Here is a 12,492-nt window from a genome sequence, read left to right as displayed (position 1 = left end):
CATTACCATTAGTTAGGTAAAAACAAACGAAACAAAATCCAAATATACCATTCAAAAGTAAACATTTCACTGAATAGCAATGGTTAAAAATAAAAGCATTGCTCTGATAACCAAGTGAATAATAAAGCTACTAAGATGCTTGTACTAATAAATTATAATCTACTGGTCGACCGAACTAAACGTGATTTAAAGAGAAAAAACCGCGAAAACTATTTACAACCTCCTTGACTACCACTTTTGTGGTACAATAAATCATCTGACTGATAATGCATCGAATATTTTTTCTTACTGTTTCTTATCTACATTATTGATTACCATAGTCCATAACCATTTACTATTTAGTATTTTAGCCTTTACGGTAAATTCCGAGAAGAGTATATTATCCTTATTCTTTTTGGATAATTTGATTGTGAATTGTGATATGAGTCTCGATGGAGCGTGGTGGCCGTTTGTATAATTTGTGCTCTTAATTTTTCATCAAAATAATTCGTTTATTGTAAAAAATGTTTGGAAGAAGCTTGAAGACAACGAAGAGGCTTCTACATCACCCCACTTCACTGTGTACCGTCGAGTATCAAAGGTCGCTGAAGAAAAATTATGGTTAGTGTTAAATATTTTGTGTTTTGCAATATATTATTAAACACGCTTACGACGCGTGCTTAAATTCAATTAATTTGTGTTAGTTTTGCAACGACAAGTGACAATAAATTTGACTTTTAAATCTCATTAATTTATTACAAATATTTAACAATACTTCACGTAGTATAAGGCTTAGTGTGGTTATTAGTTTATTCGTACCTATTAGTTTTAACTGTTATTTATTATTATAAGTGATAATAAGTAAGAATTTTTTTTTTTTTTGTTTTTTATAAATATTTGTTATTGTACAATCTGTTCAAATAAATGTAGAACAATAAGTAACGTGATGTTTAGAGATAAAATAAAGACATGATTCATAGAAACCTCCCAGTAGAGGAACTTTATTGAAATAATTTAATGGATAATATTGTTCATCCTTTGATTGAGTTAAGTAAGTACAGTATTTTTCAAATCCAAAAAACAATAATTTAATATTTCCTTTAGGTAGTGTAAGATTTATTTGCTTTTATTGTTTTAGGTATATGAAAAAATATAGATACCTAAACAATTTACATGTAGGTAGGTACCTAGGTGTATTTAATTAGTTAAAAATAGTGGCTGTTTACATTTTGAATTTTAATAGCTACCTACTCAATATATTTAAATATTTTTAAGCATATAAAATTTTTGATTTTAAATAATATGTCAATTTTAATGTATTGTATTGTATTTTTTTATATTGCCAGTGGACCAATTGTTTTCTCTGACCTACACGAATCATTTTGAATTTACGTTTCACAAAACTAACCTGGTGTTATTACTTTTAATACTATAGTGCATTCAACTATCATCAAACTTTATGTTAAGAACATTACCTATGTCCCTTTATTGGCTATTTTATGATATTGTAATTTTCATACAATTTATAAACATTTTTAAACTATAATAATTTATATTTACACACTCATAACTTCCTTAAAAATTAAAATATCATAAAATAGCCATCGTAGAGACACAGATAATGTTATGTGGAACATAATGTTCACATTATGAGACAATTCTATAGGTGATAATAATATTATATTTATTGCCTAGATCATGACTTTTTGAGGTTTTGTCAAACATTTCTAAGATGAGTGCCCAAAATACGTTATTGTAGTAGTATGACAAACGGTTTTATGTTATTGCTGATTTATTGAAATCTTGTTTTATACATTAATATTATTTATATTTCCTTAATTTCTTTCATTGGAATTAATAGATAACAGCTTGATAAATTTAAAATATCCATACCTGTATTATGCATTCTTAATGGTATTGATTTGTTAGGTTTCAATACCTAACAAATCAATACCATTAAGAATTGATCTCCAATGAGTTGAGTTGGGCATATGTTTTTTACAATAATTGCAGCTTTGCAGCATAATTATAGATTTATCCTATTCTTTTCTCATCAAATATTTAAAATAGGTTTAAAATGTGTTTTTAGACAAATTAACAATTAAAAATTGTAAATTTAAGTCTGGAGTGCTTAAAATATTGAGCCACGTGTTAAACAAAGGTTTGTTTCTTCATTCACTTTTAAATGGTTCCCTGGATGCTCTAAATCTTTTTGATAGAGTCTGCTTTAAGGTTCTATCATACCTTACCTGTTTAAATACATTTATTTATCATTTAAATAAAAGTTGTAATTCATATTATCTTATATTAATTATTTTTCTTCAAAGAATTAGAATATAAAAAATATAAATAATGAAAATTGAAATTTGTTATAAACTTAAGAAAATAAATATGCCATAAAATAGAATCCAACCATCATTCGTTCATATGCAAAACAAAAAATTAGCATGATAATTACACTTACATAAAATATAATTTTCATTTTTCTGTGAAGGCATAACTAAATTAAATTGCTGTTTACCAAACCGGTCAATTTTATCATGGCAGTTACCTACTATATTTTAATTATTAAAAAAAAAGCTCAATATTTTATTACATAATATGTAATAAAATACCTATGTAAAATCAATTAGTTGATCAAATATGTAAAAGATTAACATACATAACATTAGCACAAAACAAATTTTAAAATAGTTATGTTTATTAATGTAAATTGTATGCACAATAAAAAAATTATTTTTTCATATAATACATGTATGAAAATGTATGATGCATATTATATATTGTATACCTACCATATTATGTTCATAATCCATATCATAATATAGCCTGTCTATCTACCTATTTATTATTTAAGCAATTTTATTTAACACAATATATTTTTAAACCAGATCATGATATTATGTTAATATTAAATATAATTAAAATATAGTAATATAATGCTGGTTCAGTTTATATAATTATTCTGACACCTTTATATTATATCGTTTATTAATGATTCACTTAAAATCATTATAATTTCGATAATGATTCATGTTTTTCTTTAAGTTCGTATTCTAAAAAAGAAATTTATGCCCAGGTATTGCACAGAATAGGTACATTATTTTGCATACAATTCATAAATTGGTGTTTGTTTATCTAATTACACAAATACATCTATACATTACTTAATATACCCACTTGCCTATCACAAAGTGTAATAAAATAAACTTGGTGTGACTACTGTGACTATTTAATCTATTGTGTGTTGGGACCACGTATTCGTCATTTCTAATTGGTTATTGATTAATACTTAAAAGTCACATGTTTGATTATCTTTATGCCATTGAAAAATTATGATTATGTAAAATGGTAATAGCCATTGTTATGTGAATATCTATAAAACATATTATTTCTATGGACAATAAATATTGTTGTTAATCAATATAGGTAATGAAATTGAAACACATTACGTCGTATTTTATAGTTGGACAATTATAATTAAAAATTAAATTAATTTTGATTTTTGCTATTAGGTATTTATAAATATGTACTGTGTTATACTAAAGAATACCCCTTCTATTTTTAAAGTACTTCGAGTCTCCTACAAAAAACAACTTTCGTATATTTCAGGAAGTCATCAATTCCATCTTACCTAATGCAAATTTCATCATAATAAATATCACAATCATATAACATACTATCTTACTGATTGTGACTTAATTCCGATGCTTATGTAATTTTAAATTAAAATTAGTTTAAACTGTTGTAGTTTAAGAGGACGCTACACCCGCATGTGTTGTCTCCGTCTTACAAGTGCTTAACATTGCAAAAACTGTTTCGCGCGGGAAAGAACCGAGAAAGTTACAGTTATAACTAAGAAACGAAATTTTCACCACATAAAAAGGAGAATTTTGTCTGTGCAATATTGTTTTTATTTTTTCGATATCAAAACTACAAACAAAGTTATTCATGCTTAAAAAACACAAAATTAATATATTATAAAACAATAAGAATTTTTTTTGTATAAGTGATATCGAAAAAATAAAAACGATATTGCACAGACAAAATTCTCCTTTTTATGTGGTGAAAATGTCGTTTCTTAGTCATAACTGTATCTTTCTCGGTTCTTTCCCGCGCGAAACAGTTTTAGCAATGTTACGCACTTGTAAGACGGAGACCACACGTGCGGGTGTAGCGTCCTCTTAAGAAAATCCATTAAACCAAACCCGCATACGTTACCTAGTTGACACTTCAGTACAAATGTACAACAATTAACAATATAAAATTTTGTAATTTTAATATGCTGATAACTTGCTTTAAAATTAAAATGTTAATTAAATAAAACCCTTCAAGATTTCATAGATGGTATTTTTACGTTCAGTAGGTCAATTCACTCTATTATTAAAACTAACCATTTAAAATTGGTTCTGCTGAATGTGATTACGCAAATTGTGTTATACGTTTATAAGCGGGTAAAATCCTTTATTATGGGGGATCGATCACCTCGCCACCTCTAAAAGCTATGTGATGTTCTATATTTCTGTCATTATAACATATAATATTTGGTATATATTCATAAAACAATATTAATATTAGTCAAGTTTTTATTAAATAAGGACGTTTTTTAAACTATTTATGATGTATAATGTGTGGCTTGATGTGACCCAAAATATGTGAGTATAGACTCAGTTGGTCAGTTTCGTACACGCCGACCGGCATTGCTAGCTCCTGGATGGGTGACCACCCTGGATTTTAGCAACAAAATATTCGCCATACATTCATACGTGTTCCAAACCAACCGTTCTCCCTACAAACAGCTGATGCCCATAGTTGCCGGGCTTAGGATCAATAATTTAAAAAAATAAATATGTATTTATAATTGTATAATGTAAATATTCGACCTAGATTAGGTATCCAAGTGTACTGTAGGCTACAAAATATGAAAAACTATTTAAGTATAATATATAAAACACCTATAAACAAGGAATATGTTTTAAGGCTGTTTGATACTTTAAAAAAATTATATTATTCAAGGTTTAAATAATGTGTTTATTTAGCTCTATATACCCAATAGTTTAAATAAATGTGGTAGATTTTTAATTGTTAATTTTTTTAACAAATTTGTATCGAACTCAAAACTGCGTATTACACGTAACTCATAAATATGTGTTAGTTTATAGTATATTCAATATTGTATTTTATACCTTACTAATTTAGTAAAAAAAAAAAAAAATACTAATTTTAGTAAATTTTTACTTTAATTACTCATTACTTATTATTTATTGGTTATTAAAAATTGAATGTAAAAAATGTGTTGATATACATAATACACTTTATATTATACAACTAATAACTTACTGTATATTAAAAATTACAAAAGTTAATAATGGCGTTAAGCGAAAATATTTTTACTGCATACGTAAGTTTATAAATTGTATATAAAAAAAGGAAATTAAAAATTATAAAATATTCAATTGGATATTTTGATGACTAATTAATTTATATTTCAGGTTTGTTATCACATGCAAATATTATTAGAGCTTATAATTTATAGTCCTATCGATATTCTTTCGATTTTTATTTAATTTAAGTATGTATATCATAAGATATTGATAATGATGATGTTTAATAGTAAAATGTGATATTTGGTATTGAATCACAAATTAACAAAATAATTTTAAGCATTGTTATAAACTTATAAATCCAATCAATAATCTAAAGTTAACCTGAAACTTAAATATTTTAGTTAATTAAATTACTATAACCTATAGACGCCTATACATATATTACATATCAGTGATATTATCCTCAAGTATACCATGTATGGTATACAGGGTGTAACAGAAAGATATGACAGATTTGTGTAAGATTTACATGGAAATCTGTTATATCTTTCTGTTACACCCTGTATACTAAATTATCAATTATTACTAGGTTATAAGTACTAGTGTGCCGCTTATTTGAGCTATTGATGATTTAAACTATTTAAGGTTTGCGAATATTAAAAGCACATAATTTTTTAATTAATATTAAAGCTAAATAATAAATGTTTTCATAATATTGTCAAGCAAATGCCAAATGCCAAAACCAACTTAGATATAATATTGTGTACTGATAATAAATAAGATATGAATATATTAATTTATAATCAATTATGATTTGAGTTTCACAAGATGTTAAAAATATTTTTTCAATTAATTTTTCAATTTGTCTAGCAGAATTCTATTCTTAAAAAAAAATTATTTAACATATATTTTTATGTATAAAAAGGTATAAATATTTAAATTTAAGCTGTTAACATTTATATTAATATATATATATATAACATCATTTTATATATTTTTTATGTATACAATATTACAACAGGCAGTATAGCGATAAATGTCGTAAGAAATAGTAGAAGTGGAAATCAATTATAAATACAGTAATTTTAAAATGTGTAGTCATTCTAATTTTTATAATCGAGGAACAATTTTACTAAGTGTATTATGTTGTATGTACAATAGATGAGTTATTTAAATAAAAGTGGTGTGACTACTGACGTCTGACTAGTTTAAATTCATTTTCTATCTAATGTCTAACTAACTCCGATTACTGATAAGTATGCATATATACAAATTAGATGCCGTTCATCAACACATAATCTTTGCAAATATTTATAAGTACACCTATAACTAGTGACCTAAACCAAAGGTCAATTCAATTAAGACCAATTGAGCTTGTTACTAAATTTTCGAGGGAAAATGTACTAAGGTATTAATAAAAATATTAACCAGTCCATGATATTTTTAAACTTTTTATATCAAGTTCAATATATCTAAGGTGTTTAAAATGTTGACGATATTTCTTATAACATCGTCAGTTCAGAATCTAATAAAAAAATAAGAAAAACGTGGACAAGAAAATTAAAAGAATAACTGGGTATTACGAATATTAAGGTCATTATTATATACGCCGACTGATTTACTCCAAGCCTCTTCCATCACGCCACCACACGCGCGCTCACACACGCATCAATTTTATTCGCCTGATTATTTAAACATTTACACGCGGACACGCGTCATGGATGAACTATGGATACAATGCTTCTATGAATTAATTGACATGTGTACGCAATATTTGTGCGCCTGTGTGTAACTTCGCCTATTTTGTTTGTTTTTTTTCCGTAATTGTTTTTATTTCGTGTTAATTATTATATTCATATGATTAACAAACTAATTATCTAGGTACCGGAAATAACGCTGGTATTCAAGAAGTAGTGGCGAAAAATTCACGATGGTGGAGCTGGTCAAACCTGATTTATCCCATTCCCACTGGTGTAGGGTTGACTTTACTAGCTGTACTTCAATGGCGTCGTTTAAACAAGCAACAGACAGAAAACGAACAACCCATCTATACACGGAATCTAAGGGTAAATAATTTTATAAAAGTACTTTTAATAATGTTCGAAACAACAAATTATATTTATTAAATTCTTTTTTTTGTAACTAAAATTGTAGTGAAATAATACTATATGATATGTAAAGTGTTTTCATTACTGATTAAACAATTGCAAAACAACACTTGTTGGTAAATAACTGTCGCATATACAAGTATGCAATACAAAAAAGTATTGGACTTATGTCAGAAAAAAGAATCAATTGGATCTAAATAATATTATATTTTTCTAAAAATATGAGCAGTTCTATAATTTGAATAAACCTTTGGTTCATATATTATACTTACTAAATTACTAATATTACATGAATAAATTATAGTGTTAAATTAATAAGTCTATTTATCTAAAAGTGCAATGCTCGTTAATATAATCAGTTTCTGTATAAAATATGTCAGATAATAATGATATAATATTCCATGTTTATGTAATAGGATAATTATTATTTTTTTTTTATGAAGTTATTATTATTGTAGTTGCTAAATAAGGTACTGTCTTTTATCAAAGATAGAATAATGAAGGCGATTACATTAATCGCAATATTTTATTATACCTTTATAATATAACACTCTAAATTATTACGAGTAATTTATTAAAAAGAAGACTGAAGCAAGTATTTTTTGATTAAGAGAACTTCAGTGCACCATTTGTTTTCTCTTTCAAAATTTGCGTTCAACTGATCCAATTTTATAATTGATCATATAATAAATTTTTAGTAAGAATAGTATCTAGGACATCATATAGGTTTTTATTGATATTTTGATCTTACGGTGAATCAATAATATAATAATATTGTAATATTTAACATATTTATAAGTTTTAACTCACTTTAAAATTAAAAGATTAATAAAAGCTTTTGAGGTAAAAGATATTCTTACCATTAAAGCCGGTTCTTACAATGTCCGGTTAAGTTTCCATTAACTTTAACCGGACATTATAAAAAGGGCCCTAAGTGTAGTATATTAGCTCAATTTACTCTGGCAATAAATCTAATATCATAAATTTGGTCGGCCGAATGCAAATTTTGTACAAATGACCAGATGACTGAGCTAACTAAAAGTTTAAAATTGAAACGATTCTGTTTAGACATATCACGTGTATAATTTATAATGTACAAAATGTTTTTAGTTTATATACGCCCATAGGAAAGCAATAAACCTTTTAGTCTATTGCCATACGCCCTTTTTCGTTTTCTTTTTTTTTTCATTGCTGCCCTTCTCGCATTAATTTACTTTTGTACAAAAGAGTACTATAGTATTGTATTGCTTGTTTTATTATAATGTAAAGTATTATTCAAAAGTATTTTGTAAAAATGTATGATCAGATATGTTAAAATTTAAAAAATGTTTATTATTCAATTTATTAATAATTTTATATCTTCAACACACTTCTTCAGTACGTATTACGTATATTTTTTTAACTCCAGTGACGGCATAATATTAGTCATTAGATAATATTATATATTCTCCAGTAATAGCGTAAAATTAAAAATATTTTGTATACAAATGCATTTGACGGCAAACTGTTTGAAATATCACATCTCGGTATTTCGGTTATTTCTAAAATAATCAGGTCTAGTTATAATTAGAAATATAATATATAATAAATTATGCAATCTTTTGTTGGTTATTTTTAAGTATAAAGTAGTTATTTTTAAACCAAATGATAGCGTATACAAAATCTTTAAATGGGAAGGCATTAATTTCCTCGTCAATTAAATCTAATTATTTTATTAATATAAAAATATATGTAAACTATCATTTTGTAATTATAGGCTAATAATCCTAGTAATTGAAGCCTTTATGTTAATAAAAAAAAAAAAAAAAAAAAAAATATATGTTATATGTGAAAGGATTTTTCTAAGCTAACGGAATACAATAACGGTGTGTGATAAATGTAATTTAAAAAGCAACCCCTTATGGCCTTATATTCGTTGGTAGCTTCCAAATTGGATTCCATACCTAAAAGTTGACATTCTAATTTGTTACCAATATTCTAGACGTCTCACATCCAAATTGATTCCCGCGGATAAGACTTTTAAATTGAAACAATTGAAACTTCTATACGAAGTCTAAAAAGTGAATGAAACATAATATTTAATCGAGTATATTAAAATAAGAAATGAACGAATTAAAAAAATATTTTTATACATATATTGCTAAATTTAATATGTATCATTAAAATTATTTATTTTATATTTTTTAGTTAAAAAAACTGATTTATAATATACAGACAGTTTTAAATCTGTATAAAATAGGTGAAAATGCTTTAAAATAATTGACATTAAAAAATCGATTAGTAAAAAAACTTGAAAATGTAATACAAGATTCCTTATAATTTATGGTCGGCGGATACTTAAAAAAAGGTTACTGAAAGTCACATTTATTTTTTACAATCTTTTGATAAAATTTATGACATCGTATATTCATCTGTATAACAACTATTTCTCTTCAAATAATTGTATTAATTTGTTGTAATTTCAAAAGAATAACAGTAAATACTCTATAAATTTTCTTCAAATGTTTATTTTATCAGTTTATATTGTCTATATATTCATGATATCATTTTAAAAATATTTTGCATTTTTTGACAATATTCATCAAAATCACAAATATTTACAAACCAAAGTGTATAAGTGTTATATTTTTATAGTTAGCAAAAATTTAAAACAAGGTTTCTTTCTATATAGTGAAAGTACCTCAGTAATTCATACTGTAAACAAAACAATCTAAAAAATATATCAACACAATTTTTATTTTTTAGGTACCTATATTGTAATTTCAAATTTGGAATAAATTAAATATTTTAATGATGAATGACTAGGTATTTAGTTATTTTGTCATAATTTTATTATTTGTGGGTATCTACTTAAAACTTTTGAAGTATATTTTAATATTTAATAAATGGTGAAATTTTTTTCAGTTTTCATCAAAAATTGAATTCAATCTTGTATTACTAATAGTGAAATAAACTAATAAAATATACATATTCTTATAATAATTAAGGTTGACAGTTCATTTTTTATTAGAATTGAATTCAAATTTAACGCATCCTTTACTGTGACCTACATGATTTACTAAAACCCTCGTCTCCTTCCTTTTATATATTATGTTCTGGATGACTAGGTCAGTAATTGAAAAGTCTAGAATTAAAAAGAAGAAAAAAAGTTTGAAATGGAAATTTATTTTTTATTCGTTTTATTTCTAATAAATAATTAATTTTTTATTTGTTATTGTTTTTTAGCTATCCTTTTACAAAGCAATACCACTAAGAGCAATGTCCCGTTTATGGGGTTATATCTCAGGATGTTACATTCCTCGGCAATTGAGATATTGGTTATATACTGCTTACTCGAAACTGTTTGGTGTTATAATAGATGAAATTGAATTACCCATGGAGTCTTATAAAAGTTTAGGAGAATTTTTTGCTAGACGTTTAAAAGATGGCGCTCGCCCAATAAGTTTTAACAGACCAATGGTAAGATATTTCATATTTATCCTAGATATTTAATGATGTTTGTTCTGTGTTTAAGCGATAGTGGATTATAATTTTATTTGTGTGATGATTGTATGTTATTTAAATCAATTATAAATGTTAATAGGTGTCTCCAGCTGATGGCACCATAGTGAGTGTGGGACGTGTTACATCTTGTCAAGTGGAACAAGTTAAGGGTGTTACATATACTATAAAGTCGTTTTTAGGTTCACCAACTTGGCAAGAAGACATGGTTACATCAAATCTAGAATCTTCACCAATGAATACTGTAACAAAAAGTGATATGATGAAACAAGATTCCTCTACATCCAATTGTAGTGGTTGGTCCATTAATTCCACTTTCCTATTTTACCATTATGGCCTTCTTACTATGCACATGTATTGCATCAATTTCATATTCAACTTCCTCTCACAAGGTGTAAGCTTTTTCAGTCTATCGTTTAAGAAACAAGACGTAGCGTTGTCAGATGATAGACAAGAAAAAACTGCGTCTGTTGAACGACAAGACAAAAGTGATGACGAATGTCAGCCATTTGATCCTCATTGGAATGAATATAAATCAAAGTTATTACACAATCCAGACAATGAATTGTATCAATTGGTGATTTATTTAGCTCCAGGAGATTATCATAGATTTCACTCCCCAGCTCAATGGACTGTTAAATTTCGAAGACATTTTCAAGGTATTTCAAATATTTTTAATTAGTAATTTTTTATATCTTTTAACTTAAATTATTTTTGTAGGTGAATTATTAAGTGTCAATCCTAAAATAGCCCGTTTACTACCAGATTTATTTGTGTTAAATGAAAGGGCTGTATATGTTGGGGAATGGGAACATGGGTTCTTCTCAATGACTGCCGTAGGCGCCACAAATGTAGGATCCATTAAAGTACACTCTGATAAGGTAAATTAAAAATGTCAAACATAGTGAATCCAATTATTTACATTAAGTTTTATCATTTAAAGGGATTAGAAACCAATAAGCGATGTCGTCGAAAGGACTTTAATCAACATGATCGTCCATTCTCAACTCAGTGGTCAATAGGACAAGAAGTTGGAGAATTCAGAATGGGATCGACAGTAGTGTTGTTATTTGAAGCACCCAAAGAGTTTGTATTTGATGTGAATGCTGGACAAACCATACAAATGGGACAAGCTCTTGGTAGAATAGGTGTTTCTCAAGTTGATTATATTACTTCAAAATAAATTAAGTAATTAATAAAAACGAAAATAAATCCTCTTGTCTCATAAAAACTTCATTACATCCTTCTTACAGACTACTTTAAGGCTGACTAAATTTTTAATTAATTTATATTCATACAATAATTATTAATTAATTATTTAGTTTTTAAGTTAATGTGATAGAGAGTTTAAAGTCCTGGTCTCTATATTATTATATTATATATAATAATTATTTCAAATTAAAAATAGTATTTTAAAACAATAAAGACAATTTTTTTTTAAATATACTCTAATCCAATTTTAAATTTAATTAGAAAATACATGTATAAATTATTTTAAAATCAAAAATGAGTGACCAAAACTTATACTTAAGTGTGTGCAACTATTTTTTTCAACCTTAAAAATGTAATAATCGTTA

The 12,492-nt window shown here is 26.0% G+C and overlaps 1 protein-coding gene across 3 annotated transcripts; it reads left to right on the top strand.

The window, feature by feature from the left end:
• The first annotated feature begins 324 nt into the window (after positions 1–324).
• Positions 325–12,146, top strand: Pisd (phosphatidylserine decarboxylase). 3 transcript variants are annotated; one of them, XM_015524371.2, is made up of 6 exons: positions 325–600; positions 7,188–7,372; positions 10,640–10,873; positions 10,998–11,574; positions 11,636–11,796; positions 11,859–12,146. In XM_015524371.2, exons 1-6 carry the CDS (start codon positions 504–506, stop codon positions 12,096–12,098), a joined length of 1,494 nt encoding a protein of 497 aa, XP_015379857.2. In that variant the 5' UTR covers positions 325–503; the 3' UTR covers positions 12,099–12,146. The 3 variants fall into 3 exon arrangements, with proteins under 3 accessions (XP_015379857.2, XP_015379859.2, XP_015379858.2); XM_015524373.2 differs by lacking the exon at positions 325–600 and adding an exon at positions 894–1,030; XM_015524372.2 differs by lacking the exon at positions 325–600 and adding an exon at positions 6,813–7,090.
• Positions 12,147–12,492: the final 346 nt, after the last annotated feature.

Source organism: Diuraphis noxia, unplaced genomic scaffold (assembly GCF_037042655.1).
Source record: "Diuraphis noxia isolate RWA-SAM2 unplaced genomic scaffold, SU_Dnox_SAM2 contig0005, whole genome shotgun sequence".
In the NCBI taxonomy this organism is placed as follows: domain Eukaryota; kingdom Metazoa; phylum Arthropoda; class Insecta; order Hemiptera; family Aphididae; genus Diuraphis; species Diuraphis noxia.
This window is presented reverse-complemented; position numbering and strand designations above follow the sequence as displayed.